This window comes from Podarcis gaigeae (genome assembly GCF_964106915.1).
Source record: "Podarcis gaigeae genome assembly, chromosome: 11".
Taxonomy (NCBI): Eukaryota; Metazoa; Chordata; class Lepidosauria; order Squamata; family Lacertidae; genus Podarcis; species Podarcis gaigeae.
Window position 1 is genome coordinate 32,997,022 of NC_139687.1, and position 25,270 is coordinate 33,022,291.

Genomic DNA, 25,270 nt, shown 5'->3' on the forward strand with positions numbered 1-25,270 from the left:
TTAGTGTGTTGTATTGTCAACCCTTAGAATCCTCCATGTGAATGGATCCCCCAACCATGCAGGATTCCCATTCATGTGAAATATTCTGAGCATGTTCCACTTAACACAACAAGATATCCTGTTCAGACCTACAGTACTTTTCAATACATTGTAGTAGGGAAGGGAACAATGGAGGAGGGTGTTTTGGGGACCTATGGAAGTAAACACCTGAGTAGGGTTTCTGAGTTTACTGTTTTGGGGGAGAAAAGCATGAGTGTCCTTTATACTTGTCTAATAAACAATAAGTCTTGGATCATTTACCAAATTCCAGGGTTCTTTCTCACAGACTGGGAAATATCCTAGCATTTTCAGTACTTCAGTCTGCCAATCAGTGAAGCCCAGGCAAATACAGATTCATCTGAGGCTATCAATCAATAATGTAGCTTAGCCATGCATCAGAACTAAAGCAATGATAATCTATAACACTCTTTAACACTTGGGAAAGATTTTGCTTATTGCTGTATGAATATTCCACTTCATTAAATAATGTGTCTGCATTTTTTCCCTGTTGAGTATTCAGAACCAATACACTTTGTTAAGAAGGTCCTTTATGCTCCCCTAGTCAGAGGCACACATACACATGTAAACAGATGTGCTTTGCCCATTTGGGATTTTCTTGTGAGTGCTTTTCATTCTGTCACACCCAGACAGGAAGTTTCTTATTTATTTTCACCCTCGGTGGAACGTTGTGTGACTAAATTGTTTACCTGGGAACTACACAAAACTTAGGCCTTATAATTTTTCACTTGCTGGTGCCATTTGCAACATGTACCTTTTTCAAGGTGAGAAAAACCACAGCAGAAGGTTAACAGAGTGCAAAAAAAAAAAGATCCTCTGTTCTCCAGTTCTCTTTGCCAGACTTGGTGACCTGAGATGTATTTAGCCAGTTGTCCCATATTCTGGACAAGGTTCTGCAACATGGTTTTGGAGTCTATAATTCAGCCACATTCTACTGATAGTAACCAAATAGCACAAATAACTTTTCCACATGTTAATCACACAAACCTTCACAGGGTCACTATTTCTGTATCACCCATTTGTATCACCAAACAGCATTAAATGTCTAGTGAAGTGCCACTAAGTATGCTGTTCCTATAGCAGGTTTTTCATATCCCCATTCATACCACAGTGCATCTAGCTGGCAAATATTATTCAAAATAGAAACCCACTCAAAAATATGTATTTAGATAGCCATGTCTTTAATAGACCCTTCAGACAGGGCTAGGTCCAGTGCCAGATTTATGTATAGGCTAAGTAGGCTGAAGCCTAAGGCCTCTAAGTCTAGGGGGCCTCATCAACCTGCCCTCTTCCCAGTGCCACAGTCTCCCCTCTCCCAAAATTGCAAACCCAAGACTTCATGCAAGGGCAGGGCAACTCAGGCCCAGCAACTATGAGACTCAGGGCTAGCCAATGGAGCCCAATTTGAAGCAGTGGGACGCAGCTTGAATTTTTTTTTTTTTTTTTTTTGGTAGGGCCCCAGTTCACAGCCAAAGTCTGCAAAATCTTATAAATATAAATAAAATCCATCTAGATTGCCCTGGTGCTGGGGCCTCCTTAGGAGCAGCCTGCGGGGCCCAATTTGGCCCAATTGCTCCAATTGCCTTAAGATCAGCCTTGATGAGACTGTACAAGGGTTGGACTGACAAGCCCTGCACCTTCTAGGCCCCTGGTGTCACCATTCAGAGTACTGCTGTGCAGATAATGGAGAAAGCTCATAAATTGTATCCCTTCTGGCCAAGTCTATTATGCTGGTGTAAACCCTGATGCACCAGAAGCCCAGAATAGCAGCAAATAAAATCCGCTCATACGTCAGCAACTGATACATCAACTAGTTCTTCCAAACTCTTCCTAAATTATAAAGCTCCAAAATACAGGCCAAAAAATAGCAATTCTGGGAAGATTGAGGCATACAATGGACACCACCAGTGAAAAGGCCCTGCTCCGTGTAACTCCTGCCCTGTCATTTGATAGAGTGCCCACTTGCCCTCCTTCTTGACATGGAATGCTCTCTATTGGAGTCTCCAGGTCCAGTACAAAGACCATAAGATGGGAGAGCAGGGACCTTGAAGTTCCCAACAATTGTTAATCAAGCAAGCACACAGGTCACCTTTGTCACAGTCAGGACGCCTATGTCCTGGCCAGGCCTGCACCCAATCTTGTTTTTGTACAATCTTGTTTGTTCTCAGTAACCAAAATTATATTATCAACATATACAAGCAGAAAAGTGGTTTTCCTTCATTTGCAAGGAATCGTACAAAACAAAGTGGCACTAATAAAGAAAAGTTCCAGGCTGGCAACAGAAAGCAAACTAAAAATGCTTTTGCAGTTCATCAAAACTATCCAGCAATATCAAGTTATAGGAAAACTGGTGCAATTAACAGTAATCCTTCTAGCTGGTTAATTGGTTTGGCAACTTCCATGCACATGACGTGTAATATTTTTTCTGAGAAAATTTATATTTTTTTCCCCTCAGAAATCTTTTTGTTGTATCTTTCTTCTGGAGTTTGGCCAGACACAGCAAAATCTTTGTTACGAATACTTCTTTGTTGGATCCAGTTTCTGTAGGAGGAAGACATTGGGTTGAGATTTATAAGATATTTTATCAGTTTCAGGCATGCAAGACTCTGTGCAAGTAATAATTGGACTTTGAAGGCTTGCATCCAGAATAATCTTGAAGATGATAGAGAGGCAGTTAGAGTGGCTGTGAGATGTTCATGAATTCAGGCTGACAGGATGTTGTTAGGCCTAATCTATATCACTATGTTCACCTATACAAATAGTACAGGGCAAGATGAGCCAAAGCAGATTGCCTAAGGACCAATGCCACCTATAAGTGTTTGCTTACCTTTTTTAGAGAGCAGCAGAGATAGGAGTGATTTTCTTCTGTTAGCTAATGGAGTAAGTATCAGTCCACTATGGAAGCTTCATAACCATAACAAAAAAGTATTCTAACTGAGCCCAATACAGCAGATCAGGGTGGCATAAAGGTAACATGCAGAATCAACATAGGTTTCAAGACAGAGTTTCATTTGTTTTCACTGCCACTATTTAATTGAATTGGAATATAGATGTTCATGTTTAGCTTGTGTTTCTAATGTTTGAAGCATCTTTTGAAGGATAGACTGTGCGTCTTTCAAAACAACTGATGAGCAGTTAGACAAAAGCTACTGAAATGTCGAGAATTTTTGGGGTTTCTAAGCTTTGTTGAGTAATCATGCTGATTTCTGCTGCTTGGCTAGCAATATTTTATCAGGGGCATTTGACTGATAATCCATAAATGTCGTAAGTTTTTATAGAATCCTTTTAGGTTTACAAGTGGAACTTACGAATGAACAAAGCCAAGATTGCTGAATCTGTTACACTTTTCTGTCTCTGTGCTGTGCATATAGCCAAGGCTTTACTATCAACACTATCTTCTCCAGTGTCTGTGAAGAGTATTCAATTGCATCTCAGTATCTTGGGTTAACTTACACAACTTCTCTCATTGCAATGAGTTTTTCTTATATTTTTAAATAAAGTATCTTTGCTCACTTGGCCAGCCAGTCAAGAGCAAAACAGAACCTTGAAAAGAATATTAAAGTATCTGGTTCATTTAATTCAATTTGATGTAGAGGTGTCTTTGTTGAGTTAGCTGGTCCTGATGGCTAAGAAAATTCTTTACTGGCAATAACTGAGTTGGGATCAACTATTCTTCAAGAACAATACTTGTTCAATAAATAGTTTTCCACATCCTTAACAACATTGTTTGGTTCTTGCATTAGGTGGAAAAACATACTGAGAGCATCATTTCCAACAGCATCTCAGTAATCTTTAGGTTATTGCAGGCATTTTCCTTGTTCCTACCTTTGGCTTCAGCATTAGAATCAATAACATTGATTTCTCTATGATGACTTCCTGGATATAAAGCATGCAGTGCACTTTCTCCACAATTAGCACCAAATCTCCTTGTGGCTTTCTCCCTGTTCCTGGTCAGGCAACTCCAGCGAAGCCACATTATGGTTTTCTACTACTTCTTCCTTTGGAGCTTGCACCACACAAAAGACAACGGCAGAAAAAGTCCATAGCTTCAGGCTGTATTGCCTCTCCTGTGAAATCTCTGTGGTCTTCTCAGGTGGGGTGACTGTGTCCCCACATACTTCCTTCCCCATGTATGCAGTCTTGGATTTGTAAAGGGAACCTGGAGGGATTTTGAGGCAATGGGAGTGATGACACAGATGCAGTAGACCCTTTTCTTTTCCTCCTCCCTCCAACTTCACACAAAAGAGATGAGATCCAGTCACAAAGATTACCCTCCATGCAATTGATTAATACCTTATTAAAATGGATTGTGTATTGTGGTTCTAAAAATATCTTGAATTCTTCCTTGAATAGTAAGCCTGCTGGTCTTCTTTGTCTGCAGAACAAGAATTATGATGATAGTTTTAGTATTGCCTAAAATAAACTAAAATATCAATTCATTAGTCTTCTTTGGTGTGAAGACTATTTACCTCTTACGAACTTACAATATTCCAGCAATATTATAAGGGTGCATAACAGAATTACTTCAAAAGACATAGGGACAATGATATAATATACTGTTATGATCTTGTGAATATCACATTCCAAAATATAAATATGCCTTCTAAAAGGATAGGTGGCAAAGTATAATAATAAAAACATAAGAATTATGCTCTGTAGTACTTAACATTTCAGAGTAGAATAATAGAATGGTAGAGTTGGAAGGGTGATGATCATCTAGTTCAACCCCATGCAATGCAGGAATAGTAGCATGAGTAAGGGCTCTGCTCTGTAATTGAGTGAACCAATGTAACAATTTTCCACTTTGCTAGAATCACTTAATTATGGGAACCATTAACTGAGCATAAATCTCAGAATATTTCATAAATATTATTTCTACTGTGATTCACTGTACTGTATTGTGGGTGGGATTTGCATTTCTATATAAGAAGCAATTTTTAAAACACTCTTAAAATCTTGAGCAAAAATCCTTTCCCTACAAAAATCTTGTCATCCTTTTCAAAAGTGCTGAATCCTACTATTTTTGAAAAAATAAATATTTCCTAGAGGAAGTTGTATTTCATGTTAAAATACTGCACTGATGTTTAGTAGAATTAGGTGCTCCTGTAGGAACAAAATGTCACCTGACCTCAAGAAAGCAAACTAACAGCTCTCAACTAGATTAAATATCTAGGCAGGAATTTTAGGCTTGAAAGCTACCTAGGAATAAACACCATTGAATACAGTAGGACTGTGGACAGTGAGTAAATAAACCACCACACACAATGCACTATTAAATAAAGTATGTCAGAAAAACTTGTGTGCCCTTTCACTTTTAGAAAGAGGCAGAGTAAGTAGAAAAGTTGAATTAGGAGGGATTACAGTACATTATACCCTGTTATTAGAGAGTCTCATGTTTGTTTTAGGAAAGAGAAGCAATGCTACTGAAGCAACAGATCTTCCACCAAAAAGAACCCTGTATCTGTGCTAACATTTTTATCTTTCATAAAGGCATTATTTCAAAATTTGTCTGTGGTTTATTAGAGTTACTGAATCACTGCTACACAAATTATAAAATAAAAACAAGTGTTCCTGTTTCTCCTCCTAGCTTCCATTGTAAAATTAAGAGTGAAGTCTAATAGAACAGTTTGTGTTCATGAATGACTCCAAGAGGAATCAGTTTGGATGCAAACACTGAACTAATGGATGCAAATGACTCTCCCACATATCTTGCTCCTGAATGATTACATTATCCATAACTGCTTGTGCATCTGACTAAAGCTTGTGAGAGTGTGGTAGAGCTATTTACCAAGATTCACACAAAGCATTTTCAAATATACACAGCCATTATTTTTTGATTGCAAAATGTCATTGTGTAGACCTGAAAATATCGGCACCAGCATTACATTCTATCAGGGGTCGGCAACCTAAGGCCCATGGGCTGGTAGCGGCCCACAAGGCTTGTCTAACTAGCCCATGGCAACCCCGGCCACCGCCCCCACCGCCCCCGCCCCCCACTCTTACTGGCATGGCACAGTCCGGCACAGTGCAGGGACCGACTTCCAGGTTGATGGTGCCCGTGCACATGCACACAGACGCTCCTCCAACCCGATGTGCACCGGAAATGGTGTGTGTGCACATGCACACACTCCAGCTCATCCTCTGATGGACAGAGCATCGACTGGCCCATCCTCGGATAAGGTTGCCGACCTCTGCATTATATCAACAGGCTGAACTTCTTTTGGTTATTACTTCCACCACACAAGTGGTGAATTGACTAGGCGGCATCGTATCGCCTAGTAACATTCAGTAACTGAATGAGGAAAATCCCAGAGCAGTCATGATGTGGATTATAAGGCCATCAAATGAAAATCAAAGCTGTCGATATAAATTGCTACTGTCCTCACAAGAAAAACTGGCTTTCCTCCATTTACTTTCCATGCTGTGATTTATGAATTGGACGTGTTATGAATTTACAATAGGTTTTTTATAAAAAGAAATCCATCCTTAATTCTGTAAAAATTAAAAGCTGATACAACTCTAATGATATATTGACTGAGTAAGTGCAATGTAAGACTGCCACTCGATAATTAATGGTTAAATAGTAAATATGTTATCAATGGAAACTCCTCTTATATGCTGGCTACAAACTATGGCCTTCAATTATTCTTCCGTTTCATTCGACTAAGTTTTACTCAGTGTAGACCTACTGAAATTAATAAACCTGATTCAGTAATATTCATTAATTTCTGTGGGTGTATTCTGAGTAACGCTTGTTGAATACCACCCATGGGAAATTAAAATAGAGATGCCAAGTGATTTGGTCAAGGTCAAACCAAAGGTAGAGGAAAGATCTCAAACTGGTGCTCAAAAAATTGTTGACCTGGTATATAATATGGCCAATGCATTTTGACTTCTAGTATTTTCAGGGGTAACATTGATTTTGCATTGCCTTGTTCCAATGGCAACACTGATCTGATAAAACATCATTTGGAAAAGCATATGAAGAACTATGCTAGAGAACTTTCTTTTTTTTTTTTTAAATATTTTTTATTCATTTTCACAAATATAACAAAATAAAAACATAACATAACATACAATGACATAACATAACATACTAAGACATAACATACAATAACATACATAACACGACTTCCCCAAGCCTTCCCTTCACTGCACCCTTATTTTTTTTTTAAACAGCATTTCTAGCAATCCTTCATTCCAATTCATAACTGATTCTCTTTATATTTTATTTAAATTTAAGATTTAACAGCTATAATTCTCTATCTTATATCCCTTGACATTTTAGCATTCCGAAATTTTACAACAGTTCCTAAGATAAACTTTAAATTTTCTCCAGTCCTCTTCCACCGTCTCTCTCCTCTGGTCACGGATTCTGCCGGTCATCTCTGCCAATCCCATAAATTCTGTCACCTTGGTCTGCCATTCTTCCAGAGTGGGTAGTTCTTGCTTCTTCCAATATTTTGCTAGTAGAATTCTTGCTGCTGTGGTTGCATACATGAAGAATGTTCTGTCTTCCTTTGGTACCATTTGGTCGACCATGCCCAAGAGAAAAGCCTCTGGTTTTTTAGCAAATGTCCGCTTGAGAATTTTCTTCATTTCATTAGGAGGAAATAACAACAAGAAGCAAATCAAAACAAACTCAAAAGCAGACCCAAAGAAGAGGCTCCACATCAGGAGCTACAGCTGTACAGGAAAAAGGAACAACAGCATCAATGGAATCTATGACACAGGCACTGCTTAGAATAAACAAGTCTTTAGAAGCACTTACCAAGCAGTCCACAGAGAACTCTAGGAAATTGACAGATAATTCTAAGAAATTGACAGAGCTGACAACAAGACTAGACCTGAACACAACGGCAATTGCAAATAACACAGACTCTATAAACCGTCTTGTGCAAGAATCTACAGAAACGAGAAAAATAGCCGAGAGCGCAAGGAGCACAGCCGAGGACACCAGGGGAAAGTTTGTACCCATTGCAAAGAAAGTCAACGAACATGATTCAGCTTTGGCCTTTTTGGAGCTAGAGAGGAAAAATAAGAATTTGAAATTAAGATCAGTACCAGAGGAAGAACAGGGTAACCTGGGAGACTTCCTGACAGATAAATTTCAAGAATTTTGGATTGATGAACTAGGAGGGGAAGAGGAGCAGGAATTTGCAATTACCTCAGCCTTCCGGATTGGCAGAAAACAAGGCAAGAAACCAAGGGATTGTTTAATTACCTTAAGATCCAAAGAAGAAAGGGATAAAATACTGAACCTACATTTTCAGAAGGCCCTGATTGTTAAGAATTCCCAGGTACAGATCTTCAAGGACATTCCTAAGCACTTCCTAGAGGTGAGGTTTCAATTTAAGACTTTAGCAGATTTGCTGAAAAAATATAACATCCCATTTAGGTGGGAATTTCCACAAGGATTGTCCTTCAACTTCAAAGGGAAGAAAATTAAGATCAAAACAACTCAAGATAAAGACCAATTTTTGGAGAAATACTTTGAGGACTTTGAGAAAGGAACTGTAGAAGAGAGGGAAATACCAGACATAGCAAATCTATCATTTGGACTTGCCCCAGCACCTACTGACGAGGAACAAGAACTTGGAGCAGTCGGCGGAAAAGCAGCCCAATAACAGAAATGTCTCTGCAATTTTTGAGTTGGAACTGTCACGGCCTGAACCATCCCCGAAAAAGAGGACAGGTGTTTCACATATTAAAGAAAGAACATCTAGATATAATATGCTTGCAAGAAACCCATATTGCCAGGATAAACAGAAAACTTTTGATAAATAAAAGATTGGGACAAGAATTCATTTCTTCTGACAAAGTTAAGAAAAGGGGAGTTGTGATTTATGTGAAAGAAAAATTAGAACCAAAATTAATTTTCAAGGATGAACAAGGAAGATTTCTGGCAGTGGAAATTCAAATTCAAGGAGAAAAAATTCTGATTGTAGGAGTTTATGCACCTAATGAAGGGAAGGCCGAGTTCTTTAAGAAGTTGCATGAGACGTTAATGGATTTTATGGACTTTAAAAGAATATTTATGGGAGATATGAACGGAGTAGTCTCCACAAACATGGATAAAGCGCAGAGACAAACGATTTCCAAGGATGGGAGACTGCCAAAGACTTTTTTTGAACTGACTGACACCATGGACTTGATTGATATTTGGAGAACAAGGAACCCTCTAGAAAGAGAGGGGACCTTCTTCTCTGAAGCAAAAATGACATGGACCAGGATTGACCAAATATGGATTTCCAGCAATCTGGCACCAAGGGTTAAAAAGACAGAAATCTGCCCAAAAACTTGTTCCGATCACAATGCAGTAAAGATGGAAATGAAGCTGACAACAACTGGAACCTTCAGATGGAGAATGAATGACACCCTGTTTAAAGATGAAACAATTTACAAAAAGGCCCAAAAGACATTGAAGGACTATTTCGAGATAAATTTAAGATCAGAGGTGGAAAGAAGAATAATATGGGATGCAAGCAAGGCCGTGATGCGAGGTTTCCTGATTCAGCAAAACTCCATATGCTAGAGACACTTTCCAGTGGAAAAAAGTGTGAGAGTGTAAACTGAATATGGTGTAATTGGCGTATACCCACCATTTTAGATTTGCCTCTTCTTTTTATTCCTTTTCTTTTTTCTTGTTTACTATCCCAATCTATAAAAAAATCACTAAACTCCCTAATATTTACCCCCAATAAACAAACTCTCACATACAAAAAAATAATAATTATTTATAATATTTATGAATTGCTCTTCCTCCAAAGGACCTTAGGGCAATGTACAAAACACAAAAAGAAAATCTATCAGCCATCAGTTAAAAATGTTGAAACCCAGTGCCCTATCTACCTATTTTAATTGTCTATTTCTAACATTCTGGAAATGCAACCTAAAAAGTAATCCGGGTTTCAATGTCTTGTTTAGTCTGAATAAAGACTAAAAGAATTCATCAGAGGGATGTAATTCATCCTACTTATCTTTTTTTTTTAAAAAAAAAAAAACACACCTCAAAATCCATTAGCATTGTATATAAAATATTGTGTCTACCGTCATCTAAGTAACAGTGTGATGAATCTTTCCCACAGTAAATCAAAACAACATACAGAGGCAAGGAACATTTAATTTGACTTACATAATTAGCAAGCAAAACAGTTTTCCTTGAGCCTGTACCTGGAACTTTACAAAACAGTTTCTGTGCATTTGCTTGCAGATACAATTTTTCTTGAACTGTGCATGTAACTCATGCAGATGTGGAAGTTGTTGTGCACCCAACCAATTCATGCATGTGTTTGTCTATGACAACTTGCATGAAGTAGCCTGCTTGTTTAATCTACATCAGTTTGTGCAACTTGTTTTTATGAGGCGAAAGAAGTTCCTCATGTGCAGAAGTTGTTTGGAAAAACAAGGGCACTTGAGGCATTCTACAGACTTTCCATAGATTTCTGAGAGCACAGTGATTGTAACGCAAAACAGAATACTGTGCAGTAATAAAGGGAGAGGTTTTCTACGTCTCTTAACAGCCCTTGCCCATTATCAATTCAAGCAGGAATGTACCCCTGGTAAACATATAGTGTCACAAATCTTATCTAGTTTGGCATGCCCCATTAAGTCCTTGAAGCCCTCACTGTGTTTTAGACCCTCTGTAGCCAACATTGGCATAAAAATCAGTGGCTGTAATGGAAAATGAGACGTCTTTCAAACATTGTGTCTCTTGGCAAAGCAAAACCAATTAAAGCCAATTTATAAAATTGTAAATCTTTTCCTACATGGGATAGTGAGTCAGACCTCTTGTATTCAAATCAAGGGGTCCTTTGGAATAGGCCATCCCAAATGTTTTCTCAATTCTGTTGCAATTCCTTAGGCTGCCAGTCAGTTGAGAATGTGATAAATAAATATGACCTGCAGCATCTAAAATAAACTAGGGTTGATTGATACATCCTTGAGAGAAGTACTTCTGTTCTTCTAACAGTCACAAGACTGTTGGAATTGTCCTAAAAGAAGTAGATGGAGGAGAAATTTGAGGTATTTATTGCATGAGGATTTTGTTTGTTTGATTCATATCCTGCCCTTCATTACATGTGATCTTTGGGCAAGTTGCAGCAATTAAATACACAATGTGTAATTGCACACAGAGAGAATGATGCTGTTATTGACTAATGACAAAAGGGAACATCCCCCAGGACCAGGGAAGAGCGTACAAGGTGAGCACACCATACTGTCTCTTGCACACACTGCACACAAACATCGCTCCTTCTCTCATAGACCTCAAAGACATGCCTTCCTTCCCCACCCCTACCCCTTACAGACTACTAGGGCCAAGCAATATCTGGTTTTCAACATTGTGATATATCACCAGCTTAACATTGCAATATACCAATATATTACAATGCCTGAAATAACGATAGAGCTGTGTAGTGGCTTTGGCTGGCTTCATGGCTTTCCCTGTATCGTGATTTCATGAGGCAGGGGTAAGCTGAGCTGGCAAAGTTAACATGGGCTGCAGGAATCGAGAGTAGCGTCAGCTGGCTTCATGGTTTTTCCACATTGTGATTTTTGCGTAGCCCATGCACACAGACACATCACGATATATTGCCAGGTTGAAAAGTGTGAAACTGTTATCATGATATGGACTTCAAAGCGGTTTTGGATGACATATTGATATATCACCCACCTGTACATTTCTCTGTCTTTCTCTGCCCAATTGCATCTCTCCCTCTGACAGATGACACATGCACACAGACCCTACATACATTGCTCTGTCTCTCTCTGGCTAAGCACATCTCTCTTAATCACAGAGCATACTTGAGCACTCCAATTCAGATAAGCCCCTCCATGGATGTCAGGAATACACAAAGGTCACCAACCTGGCCACTGCGAGCTTTCGTGCACCCTAGGTAGGTGAGTAGCCATAGATAGATAGATAGATAGATAGATAGATAGATAGATAGATAGGCATTGATGGAATCTTAGGCCCTACAGCTCAAATAAACTGTTCCCTCCTCTTTGTGGAATGTTGATCAGCGCTATGATCAATTTTCTGTCCAGGACTACACATACATTATCATCCCAACTGCTCTATACACATGCCATTGGATCAGGGCACTTAGCAAAGTGGGCAAAAGCATTGCACTCTATTGGCTGCCAGCTGCAGCTTTCTAAGCTTTCCTAATACCAAATATATTAAGTAGACAGGCTTCTACTGATGCAGCCAGTTCCCCAGAGGTTGAAATGGAATTCACATTGCCTCAAGACTTCCCTCTGTAATTTTTGTTCTGTGCCCAGCTGCTGTGAGTTATAGTGATTACTGCCAGTGCAGCAATGCTGCCTGTATGCTCCTGCAGCAGTACAACATCATAGATTGGCTCGGGATGCCATTGCAGTGTACAGGCCATGGCATTCGACTGCAAACAGCCTTTGCTGTATTTGCAAGGTCAGCAGCTCATGTTAGCCTGCAAAGCAGCTGGGAGCGAATGCAGACATAGTCTGTAAAATCTGGACTAGAATAAGATTCTGAAAGAGCTTCTTTGCCTCCAAATTTAACGAAGCTTTGATCTGTAGTTTTGCTCTGCACCCTAAGTGCAGATACTCCCTAAGTTTTAATGCAGATTGTATCGGCCTTGTTCTTTTTTTATCTGCTGAAGCTATTCTGGCCACAATAAATTATTTCCAAGCACATTTGAAAAGGACTGTGAATGCCTAGTTATGAAAATGATGCCTCTAGAGAAGATGACAGGCTGAACCTTCTGCATCAGAGCCCTTGCATTTTGTGTCATCTTATCTATTTCGGGTCTTCATTTGCCTAATTACTACTCTGAGGCTGGCAGAGATTTCCCCTGCAGCGCTCAGCAGCTCTGCTGACTGCAGAGACCCTACCTGGCACACAATTTAGTGCGTCAGCATTCTAGATAGAAATGAATGAAAAATCAATCAGGGCAACTGCAGTGGCAGCACATGCAACTCTAACCTACTTTGTGCATGGTTTTCAACATTTCACTGTAGACTCTAAAATGGTAAGTGTGTACCTGAAATAAAGTATGCCTTTATTGGTCAACCTCTATGCTCCTTAGGTTTGACGAAGACATTACACCCTATGCTAGTTTGTGTTTGTGTGTGTGTGTGTGTGTGTGTGTGTGTGTATGCAATACATACTATATCGGAGAGATATAGAACATGATTGTTTAAAGAAAATAAATAGAATAAATTCAACAAACCAAAGTCCATTATGCATTTAAGAATCACAACCATTGCTTATTTTAGCATCTGGAGAAGATGATTGCGTTATTTCAGTTCTTATTCTACTTTTAATGGACAAAGTTATTCAACTGCAAGCATATCTCAATTAAGCATCAGTTAATAGTCTCTGCAGCTAACTCTCTAATAAGAGGATTAACTTTAAAATGCTGCTTGAAAAGTCACTCACCGCTAACTTTTCAAGCACAGTGGGTTAAATTTTCATAGAGCAATGAGAAAATGATGGGCTGTAACAAGTTGTGCATTGCATCACTGTTAAGCTTTCCAAATTTCACCAGCTTCTTTGTATGTGGTACTCTTACAGTAAAGAAGATTCCTGAGCTATAAAAGATGAAGAGTCTACTTTTCCTGGTGTTGATTTCTTTCTGCTGGGCTGATCATCATGCTGCCAACTTCACACTGGAGCATGACAGAATTATTCACATCCACGGTAAGTTAAAAAAAGGAATTAAAGCTGCACTTGTGATGTTATGCTGAAATTTTATGACTTGCATCTTTTTTTAAAAAAGGAAAAGATTAGATAGCTTGCTGCTGTGCTGCATTATTGTACTCTGAGCAATGAAACCTGCTTTTAAATCTGAAATGTATTTTTTCCAGTGTGCAATCTCATGACTATTTCTGAGACAGAAACAGTATTTGTTAAAATAAGAGTGCATGCATATTGAAAGAAGCAAGCAAGCAATCAATTAGTTTAGCCAGAAAAGTATTGGCCTTACTGCAGAAAAAAATATGATCTAAAACACATCATATAAGCAAAGACTTCCCTTTCACAGGTAAATGACTGGTTATTAAGACACTGTATTGAAAAATGAGGCATCAGTTGAAAACTCAAGCAGTATAAAAAGTGACTTACCTCAACAAATAGATGCTTTTTCCCCATAGCTTTCACTCATATACAGTGGTATGTTGTCCCTCTGCATAATCGTGTATATCCATTTGAATTCTAAAGCTTACAGCTGGCTGTATGAAGCTTTGAGGCTGCAGTGCAATGCAGCTGTTTTTCAGCTCCAGTTTTAGCAGTTGAGGGTCATCCTGTATGAAGCAAGCCAAAACATTTATTTATGCAAAAATGACAGGCGGAATAAAATACATCTATAGCTTCTTTCATTTTTATACATCCAATTTTGACAACTTAAATAATGCAGCCCATGGGTGCCATTTGAAGTTTGGAGGTTCCATGCTACTTAAAAAAAACACACCCCAAAAATTCCCACAATGTTTGCACTTTTTATAAACACGCACCACACTACATTTTGACACCAAGAAGAGTTTAGCATTTGCAGTTCTCTCAGTGGAGATTTCAGGAGCCAAGAGTCTCCAGGCACCAGGCACTATCTTCAAGGTCAAAAAAGAAATTGCACCGGATTGGTGTGGTAATGGAAAGTGACACTGAAAAGGAGTGCAAGATGAGTGGTTATAAGAAGGTGTTAATCAAGATACAAAAGCAGTGGCCTTTTTAGTGTGTATGAACTGGTTCATTCTGAAGAATTTAGCTCTTTCCTTTGCAGGTGTTGTCTAGTTGATAATATTTCTTTTTGGACCATAACTTGGTATCAGCACGTGCCTCTTGAGCAAAGGAAACTTTCTAACCACTTGATGTATAACATATTTTTAAATATGTTGTTTTTAATTTGTTAGTGTAGATGCGTTACTTATACCTCAGAGCATGTCCTCACTATGAACTTAAACCATGACCTTCACTGAATGAATTAGGGAAGAGGGATGTAATAAAAAGCTTTGCAAGTAACAGCACGTCTATTTTAATTCTATCAGGAAACCTTGTTGCCTCTTTGCAACATCCCTTTCAAGCAGCAAACTACTGCTGAACCCTTGGTTAGTAATAAAGCACAAAAGAGCTGCTTTTGAAGCAAACCTTCAAGCAGTTGGAATTTACCTGGTAGTATTCCCAGTGACAGTGCACAGGTTCAAATGCAGAACTTTCAGCGTGTCCATAAAACTTTAGTTCTCACGCTATTCAGCCCCAATCCTGTGGCTCAGTCTATACCCTTCCTCCGTACAAAGGGCTTCTGAAAAAGAAACAGAGTGGCAGACTTACTCTCTTTACTTTTTTATGATTAACTGTTCATGGCTCTCTTGTACACATTGCTAACATTTTAAGCTGCCCATTGACTAAAACAGAGGTTGAGCTAAATAAACAATCTATTAGGAGAACATTGTAGCCTACCAGGATTCTCAGTTACTGGTATTTAAGATAACCAAACTTGAATAAGCACATTTCAAAGGAAGACACCAGTGTGAAGCCACTGAAATCCAATCCATCAAGAATGCCAGGCACTATGGGTCTAAACAGAAACAATGGTTTCCTGTCCCACTATTAATGTTAATTAACAACATTGTTAGGCAGATTGTATTATCACTTGTTGTTGCTGTTGTGAAGGGACATGTCTTTATTTTAATTGAATTGAATGGACACTGTGTGACATTTTCTGCATTGCATTTCCCCCTGAGCTTGCTGCTTACAATCCATGTGAGGTGTACCTGGAACTGAGGTTAACACTTTCTGTATCTGATGAAGTGGACACAAAAATTCATGCCACTCATGCCATTGAAATGTGCTAAACTTCAAGGTGCTACTTGTTTGCTAAACAAAAAAAGGGTGTAAAGGGCAGCTTAATACCAGGCAACTAACCAAAAGGAAGTAGATCTTAGTGGTAGGGAGTGTCAGAGAATAAGCTAGAGGAGAGTAGCCTTGAACAGTGTGCTAATATAGGGAAGGACCTGCATGATCAGATGCAAGAGAAGGCACGACTCCAGATGTGGTGGAATTATGACCACTGAATGTTGCAGCAGCACACAAGTGAAATCTTCTCTTTAATAATTTGCATCCCTCAGTTTTTAGCATATACCACTTGATAATTTCCCAAAAGTACTTCTATAGTGTTGTAGATACTGTGAGGACTTTGTGACTAGGTTGTAGCCAGTGGTTTTTCACAGCATAATTACAATTATTGGGGGGTTGGGGTTGGGGGTTTTTTTAAAAAAAAACAAGATTCAAGTGCCAATGAGTATTTAATACTAAGGATGGACAGAACAATCCTATGGTCCAGGCATGTCACATGGCTACTATGCATGGGTAGGACCAGATAAAATAGTCACGAACCAGTTCTCACCTTGCAAAGTCAACAGGGTGCCAACAGCTGCAGAAACCAATGCTAATATAGCAATCTCAGCAGACATTCCCACCACCATCCATCTTCTTCAAACTTTCACAGCTGGAAAGTAAAGTAGTATGTGTGTGAAAGGGCTTTGTAAACATCCCTGCTACAGAGGGCTATGGCATCATGGTGACATCAGGTGATTGACAGTTTGGCTGCCCTACCCAGCACAGGGGGTATAAAGATCTGGTCCTTCCATGAGAAAAGTTTCTCCATCCCTGGTCTAAGGGGAAGGGGGGGGGCTTTGGCAAGCTTTAAGGGGAATGTAGGTTGGCAAGTTGTAAGGGTTGGAGATGACTTTGCTAAGGAGTGAGGGGACAGGATGGCTTTGGCAACGAGTAAGGAGATGGGTTTTTTGGGTAGGGGTTGGAGTTAGATGGGGTTGGCAAGCAAAGCAAAGTGAGCAGCAATTGCAGGCCCTAGTTAATGTTCATTTGGAGAAATGGGTGGGATAGATTTTTAAAACAACAACAACAGCCTGCCATTTTACACAGTTTGCAGTTGCTAAACTGTGGATGTGTTAAACAGTTAAAGGATACAATGTCTTTCTTTCCTCTTCCATCTATATTTGTATTTACAGATAGGATCTGTTTAATTTGAATTCGGTCTGTTCCATCTGACATCTAGATCTCCAGCTAATGAGAGACTGTGTATCAGAGGCCCCATCTGGCATTAATCCTTACAACAATAATGTGGAGAGTGGGGAGGGAAGTCTGATATGCTTAGGAATAGCAGCATAGACAGAAATAAACTAAGCAGACTGAAGGAAGCCAAATGAATATAAAATGATTTTGCTGACTGGGCATCTGATACCAAAAGATTCTCAGTTCAGAAACATGGCAAAAGAAACCCCCACAAAATTAAAAGCCGTGAAGCTGGCCTCCCAAGGGAGGCACTAGCACTTTCCAGGAGAGACACAACCTGCCAGTGTGTGCCTTGACCAAGACACGTGATGGAGTGTCACACACTCACCAGACTTGAAATACCTGTGAATGGACTGTGTGATCCATTTCAATGAGCACACTCTCTTCACTTGTCCTACACAGGATGTCCTCTACTTGAAGAACCCCAGAGCAATGTTGAGCTCATCTTTTGAGCCAGGGCACATCTAACAACTAACTGGGTTTAGGCTTCAGTGGCAAGCTAAGAATTCTGTCTGCCCTGCACTCATCTGCCCCCCTTTGGTACCCACCTCTCCTCAGCTCCCCTTCATCTAGAGTCAGCATTATGGGGGACCATTTCCAGCCTAGATTAAAATGACTCTAGAAATGCTCCTTAATGACTTTGAGAACCAGGTACACTTACCTGGGAATAAACTTCATTTAAGATGGGGAAAATACATCTGGGTCATTGGGTATGCCACTTAAGATCAATTTATTCTGTTTTATTTCATGTTTCATTTGTGATACCAAGTAACTCACAGTCTTTTTAAAATTAAAAATTAAAATAGCTTCTGCAAGCAAATGAGAAGATTGGGTGTGGAAAGGTGAATCATGCAATTTTACTTCATTAGACCTACTTTTCAGGGCACTTTTTATATATTAAGGAAAGTTCAGTTTTTTATCAGACAGCATCAGTTGTTCACAATCCTAGCCTGGTTTGCACATCATTTTAAGCTATAGTTAAATGAAAGTACTGGTGCACACTGCTGAATTTTTAGGTGCTTCTCTGCTCCTACTATGCTTCTGGGAACTTAGCCATAGCCTGATTTAGAGTTATATCTGAACTCAGGTTTGTGGTGTCTTTCTTCAAACAAACCATGAGAAGTATCCAAGGTTTATTCTTGGTTTAGTTTTCATGATCTGAGGAAAACAAACCACAAGCCCAGGTTTGGATGTAACACTAAACCAGACTATGGCTTAGTTGACTGTGCAGCAGGAGTGGAGGAGGAGCAAAGCAGTCACAATATCAGCAGTGTGCGCCAGCCTGCTGCATGTTCACCTTTAGTTTTGTTTACCTGTGGTTTAAGTCCCTCTAACCTGAAAGACCCAGGTTCAAATCCTCAGATAGCCACTATCAGCATAACCTACTTGTTGTGGGGATGAGAAGAGGGGAAAGGTTGAATCATGCATGCCACCTTGAAATGTTGCTGGAATTGTGAGATAAAAATATAATTGATGGTGTTGACTAATTTTTGGTAGAAAGTGCATTGTACATTCATGCAAAAATGTGATGCCTGGATACTTTAGCCCAAACAGCAACCATGTTAACTAATGTACTTATTTGAACAAATGTAATTACTTTAGCCACACAAAAATCAATTGGACCCAAAACGGTTCATGTTCAAGAACTAAAAAAACAACTTCCAGTCATCTTTAAATATTATGATAATATTTGCCTCTCAGTAATTCAAGTTTTTGTTGCAGATGAATAAGTATTATTTCAGGATCCAACTGAGCTCAATATAACAGTCACAATATGCAGGACAGTTGAAAATAAACATTCATTAAATAGCTAACATGGTCATACATCTTTGAGCTTGGTACACAAATGAATTCAATCAAAATTACTGATTTATGCTGGTGCTGTCTTTCTGAAGCCAAAATAAATAATAAACAAAAATCCAAGTACTTTGGCTGCACTGGTCTATATATGTCAAACAATAGTGATAAAAAGCATAAGCATGTTATAAACTTATGTGTAAGTTTTATAAAAGCTTAATTTTCATGACTTCACCCAAATAACTCTAGGAATCCATGGTAAAAGGGAATTATCATTAAACTAGTTTAAGGTTTAGATCTACATGAGAGTAAAACCCTCATAAACAGTGGGACTTACCATCAGGGTAGACATGCATGGGATTGTGCATAACTTGTGTCAGACATGCCCTCTCAAGAGTTTCTGAGAGAAACGTTCTGTTTCCCCCTACAGGATTATTCCCAAAATGCAGCAGGTCTAGATGTCTCAGGAATATGGAAGGTTCCTTTATCTTAAGAATATGTGGATTGTAATGAAAACTACAATTACCTAGCATAGTGTTTATATAAAAAATATAGATTCATTTCATGTATAGACTATTAAAAGTTTTTGTCCCATATCATTTTTCCACCAACAATCTAGAAGTGTTTGGGAAACTTTATATCTTAATCTCAAAGCATGACAGTTTTCATATCAGCTTGTCTCTTTTATATACGTCAAACATAAATATGGGTTGAATTTTTTTTTTATGCAAAGCAGCAATCCCTGGGGCTTTTAATTTGTCATGTTTCTTGTAGCACAGTCTTTTCCTCTGATGCTAAAAATTTCATTAACCCAAATTGTTTTGTAAGTATAGTAGTAGATAAATATATGTGACTTCTGCTTCTCTCCCCCCCCCCCAAAAAAAAACCCCATGTCATCCATGGGCATGCATGGGTACAAGGAATGAAGAACTGTGGAATTGCTCATCTTTTAGAAACCAGACTGAACGCTTTGTAGTCTAATTCCCAGACATATATCATGTTGCTTTCATAACTTATTCCCATCAAATATACTTTTCCTGCTGTTTTATTGTTTCCTTGCTAATCTGGTGTGCAGATTTCTAGCCTCTCTGTAACTGAATATGGAACACTATTTAAGTGATGCCTCCCCACTCCAGGTCCTAAATCGGGAATGTGGAACTTGTTGTTCTCCAGATGTTTGGACTATAAAGCCCATTATCCCTTACCATTGCCCGTGCTGGCTAGGGCTGATGCGAACTGTAGTCAAACAATATGTGGAACGCCACATGTTTCCCATCCCTCTCCTAAATTAAGAAACTTTTTTCAGGAGTCAGTTTCTCAGTGGTACATGTGAGAGCCACATGTGTGTGCTTTTTCCTCCTTAACAAAAACACTTCCTTTTCAACCATTTTCTGGCTGCAGTGAGATCACCATTTCTTTTACAGCATGAGGATGTGTGATGATTCACTGGCTTGTCTTCCCCACTATATGTAATGCTAAGAGACAGTTGCATCTGCAGCCAGGGTTTTTGTTTTCTTTGCAAAATATGTAAGAGAACTGGGATCAAAAGGGCACTGGAGGAGAGTTACTCTACCAGCTGGGCTGTGTCATTTTCAGCTTTGGGTATACCACTGTTATCCCCAAGGCAGAAACATGATTCACAAACTACCAAGGTTTTTGCAAAGAAGTATTGCCCAACTCTTCTGAACATGTTGACATGCCAGTCACCAAAAGTTTGAAATCTGTTGTAAGGCATAAATAAATCCTATGCTAGTAATTGTCAATACATGAAGTATGAAACAGAAGAAAGATCTGTTGATTGGGTCTGTTTCGGATGTGTTTCAAAATAGTTGTGCCCCAAGGCCCCCAAGGCCATTCCCAAGTAAATAACTTCACACCTGCACACAATTTTGGTTTAAGTTAATGGGCAAAATTTAAGCTACAACTTTATTGATTACAGCAAAGTGACTGGTATTGGTTTAGGCATTGGCAACAGACTGTAACTGACTCCTGCCTCTCTGGCTGGTAGTCTGAAAGGGTAAGCACCAAACGAGGGAGCAACATCAATGAAGATCAACCAAAGCTCACCCCGGGGTTCCTGTGGTCCTAGCATGGCCCTAGCCCATCAAGCGGACTTTGGACGAGATCCAGGACCCCCAGATTCCTTTACCATTATTCATGGAGGGGCAGGTGATGGCCGCACCTCCCCTCCTACACACTTCATTAAGCCAATGCCTAACCGCCAAACCATGCCTCAGCCATGTTGCACTGCTGCTTTTATAGGCCCTTACCAATCACGCCACCTGCACTGATTGGCTCCAAATGGCCTGGTGTGATTGTGGGACCATATCGACAAGGCCTGGGCCATGCCCAGCACCTTCAACCTGGTGGTGGTTGTCTCAGGGGTCGTGTGCAACCAGGACGCTCGTTAAAGAGGATCCCATTTACTTATTTTTGTTTGTTTGTTTAAAATATTTCTAGTCTATTCTTCATTACTAAAATCAATCCAAATAATGAAAACCAAGTAGAGGGGTAGGAGAGATGGAAAAAAGCACACATCTGGCAACCAATGTGCCCCTTGGGTTTCAGATAGTATGTGGGTAGACCACTCTAAAAAGCCCAGGACACAAATTTGCATGGGCCTCTAGCAGCTACAGTGGCTCATTTATCAGAAGTAATGTATTTAGCATTAACTCTGGAAGTGTATACTCGATTCTGATCAAACTAAGCCTCCTAGAGCAGATATTCTGCCACTGAGCTATGACCTTATCCACAAAACCACTTTTAGTCCTGTGTCAAGCAATGAAATTACGTTCATATATAAAAAATCAGCATTGCAAGATGCATGGCAGAGGAAGACTTACTATGCAATTATAATATGATAACTATGTATGGAAATGACACATTGCTGTCCTGCTACTGCTTATGTCAGGGGAAGTACTGTAGGCACACAGTGGTCTTCCTCCTTCCAAACTCAGCACCCAAGCTTTGGGTGCTTAGCCACCCAAAACTTTGTCAATGAATTGGAGCCATTAAATTTGGATGAAAAAGCAAGCTTCATATAAATGCACTCTATATAAATGCACTTTACTTTATACCATCAAAAATTTAATTTTATGCAAGGTTAGAGTGATAGTCAGTATTTCTCATAGGACTATATTGTTTTACATTAAGCTCTAAATGTAAGCAAGCAATTGAACAAAGCATAAGAGTTCTGTGCCTTTGCATGCTATGTACAAAAAGTTGATTTAAAAGTCCATGTCCTTGAGCCAAATACAGCACCCTCGATGGTGATCTACTGCTAATGCAGACCACTTGGAAAAGACAAATTGTTTTGGATAGGTCTTTTTATCTACATTTGTAATTGCCCCTTAATTAAAGGTTAAGGACTGTCATTTGTACAGAGAGGGGGAGGAATTCTCAGTAGGAAACCCTGAATGGGACTTCTTTGACTACAAATGAGAAGTTCTCTGAGATGCTCTCTTTATTACGATGTGTTATCATGCTTAAGCATTTGTGTCATGTATTCACTAGTCACATTGCTGTGCCTCAGTTTACTCAGATGTAAAGGGAGATCAATGCCTAAATAATATAAACACAGTATAGTGGTTTGTTTGTTTTTAAAGGACTTTTGTATTTGGCTTGCTGTGCATTGTGTGACTTGCCTCACTGCTTTAGTCATTTGGAACCATCTGGCTGCACACACATTTAGTTTCCAGTTTATCTTCATGACGTATCTGAGTCTGGAATCTGCTATCCCCAGTATTGTGCAGCTGGCATGTATGTTCCTAGACCATGAGTGGGTCTCTGTAGCTCTCCAGATATTAATGAATGACAACTGCCATCATCCCTGATCAATGACCTTGCTGACTGGGGCTCATGGGAACTGAAGTCTAACAATTCTTGGAAAGATCATAGGCTGCCCACCCTACACCCCACCCCCACAACCATGCACAGGAATGCCCCCTTTTAAATTTGTGAAATGTAGGATGGAATGCCAAACTAATCATTGTTTCTTTTCTTCCAAATATGTGATCAGAAAATGGACCTCGCCTCCTTGTGGAAGCAGATCAAACAAAAATCTTCTCACAACGGGGTGGCAATGTTACACTGCCATGTAAATTTTATCGTGACCATGGATCATCTGACTCGGGATCCCATAAAATTCGGGTCAAGTGGACCAAACTCACCTCAGATTACCTCAAGGAAGTGGATGTCTATGTTGAAATGGGATATCACAAAAAGAGCTATGGGAATTACCAAGGAAGAGTTTTCCTGAAGAAAAGCACTGAAAACGATGCCTCCCTTGTAATCACAAATATAATGCTGGAGGATTATGGGAAATACAAATGTGAAGTGATTGAAGGTTTAGAAGATGACACAACTGTCGTATCTCTGGACTTAGAAGGCAAGTAGTCCTGGAATTGCTGATTTTGGTGGTTGTTGTTGTTGTTGTCGTCATATTTCTTATCTACCCTTCACCATTAAGGTCCTGGGGCAGGTTAAAAACAACATACAACATAATATAAAATACAATATAAAAATCGTGTGTGTGTGTGTGTGTGTGTGTGTGTCTTCAGCTTATGGTGAAAGCTATACAATGAAGATGACAGACACACCTTTTGGAGACCCTGTTTCACAGCTTATATACATAGAGCTCTTTAGAAAATTTACAACTTTAACTGCTGATAAATCCCACCAGTGTGCCAATGTATATCAAGAGCCCTGAACTACCTATTTCAGAAATAATATCTGCAAGGGGAGATATCATGAACTACATCACATGCAGTTTGGTTCTTAGTCAAGGAAGGTTATGTCACTTTCATTAACTGGCTTAGATCTAATGCTGCAAGAGATTTTGTAGGGATGCATTTGAAATATGGCAGTATGTACAAATATTCATGCTGCAACATTCCAGGTAATTTTGCAAGTGCCACAAAATTCTTTGTCTTGCAGTTTGCAGGCTAACATGTCTGCCACTCTTATTTTATTTATTTTTTTCTTTTAGAAAATATTAACTTTGAATCTGCTTCCCAATAAATAAATAAATATCCACTAAAAGTTGACATGAAATTAAGGTGACTTATTTTATTTAGCCATGAAATTATCTGTTGTCTTTAAAGAAACAGAAAACACACACACACACACAAACCCACAAGGAATTTAAGCAGCTACAAGTTCTCTGTACATGTTAATGTTGTGGCACATTTCATTTTCTGTTCTGTCAACACAAGTTAGTTATAAATCATTTTAGTAATAGTTTTGGATTTGTCTGTGATGAAATCAAGTTTTGGTCTTGGTACATTTTTAAGGGAGTGTCTTTTGATTTGTGTGGTGAACTCAGCAATAACATGAAAGTGGGTTATTTCTCCCACTTTGAATCTGGTCCACCAACTGCAACAAGGTGCATTCAAGCCATAAACACATTTAAGTTGCCACAATACTGACATTGACGAATACATGATTGTGCACAAATGGCTTTTCTATATAATGCTTTAAAAAAATTACTTTTTCAGTCCTGTTCTGGTATCCATTCACATTTATCTCTGTGTTTTACTTTGTGTCCCTTCCAAAAGAGACTAAGGCTGCAAAGGCCCCAAAAAGGAATGAGATGGAAGTTGGTGGGCTTCTAAGAATTTTAAGCTCTCTTAGTCCCCTGCCATGCCCCCAAACCACAGCATTATTTAGACATGCTTTTGAGCATGCTTAGACCTTACCCTCCTCATTACCTACAATTTCTAAAAGATTGAAAAATCCAAAGCCCATAAATTCCTTCTGCCCTGCTGGTAGAGCCAGGTAGGATATTAAATGAGACAATCAAACCACATTTCGCCTAAGGCTTGCAGCTGAAGTCGCCATATTTGAGATAAAAATGATCATAGGTTTATAAAAAGCATATATATATAGCTGGTTTGATCTGGAAAAAGGGCCTCATTCAATTATATGGCAATCATACTTTCCTCTCTTCTCTTTACATTCTACAGGAATGTTTAACTTCTTGCCATGGTTATGGAAATTTACACTTGAAAATGCAAAAGAGACCCTTTAGAACAATTCAGCAAAGCATTATCTTTCTTTTAGAACAATTGAGTTTCTTTCCTACATGACACTTGCACACAGTCTTCAGTTGCCTGATGGAACAAGTGTAACCGCTGATGAAACTGTGAATCAATAAGACACTTGTCCCTAGATAATGGTCTTATTGGATGATGCTTGGCAGATTGACAAAAACATTTATTTCCAGGAATGCCTCTAAGCTGGACAAAACAGTTAATCATTCATATGTAACTTCACTCAGAAACCATATTTGTCATAACAATGACATCTACTCTCTGTTTCAAGGGGCTTCCTTCTCCTGGTGCT

General features: G+C 39.1%; 1 protein-coding gene and 1 long non-coding RNA gene across 4 annotated transcripts in view; one reads left to right on the forward strand and one right to left on the reverse strand.

Annotated features, from left to right (window-relative positions):
- The window catches only part of HAPLN1 (hyaluronan and proteoglycan link protein 1), a 64,498-nt gene that overhangs the window by 26,112 nt on the left and 13,116 nt on the right, over nucleotides 1-25,270 (forward strand). For 2 of the 3 annotated variants that reach the window (XM_083703323.1, XM_083703322.1), the window contains 2 exons: nucleotides 13,616-13,741; nucleotides 22,947-23,315. In XM_083703323.1, coding sequence (XP_083559449.1) covers nucleotides 13,642-13,741; nucleotides 22,947-23,315 — 469 coding nt within the window. In that variant the 5' untranslated portion in view covers nucleotides 13,616-13,641. Of the gene's footprint in view, nucleotides 1-12,984; nucleotides 13,071-13,615; nucleotides 13,742-22,946; nucleotides 23,316-25,270 lie in introns of those variants that run through there. The other variant, XM_083703324.1, reaches the window with a different exon arrangement.
- On the reverse strand, nucleotides 1,921-14,641 carry LOC310827392. Its single transcript, XR_014556338.1, has 3 exons — nucleotides 14,554-14,641; nucleotides 14,165-14,343; nucleotides 1,921-4,432 (listed from the first exon to the last, which is right to left on the reverse strand). It is a non-coding gene; the product is annotated as an uncharacterized lncRNA (long non-coding RNA).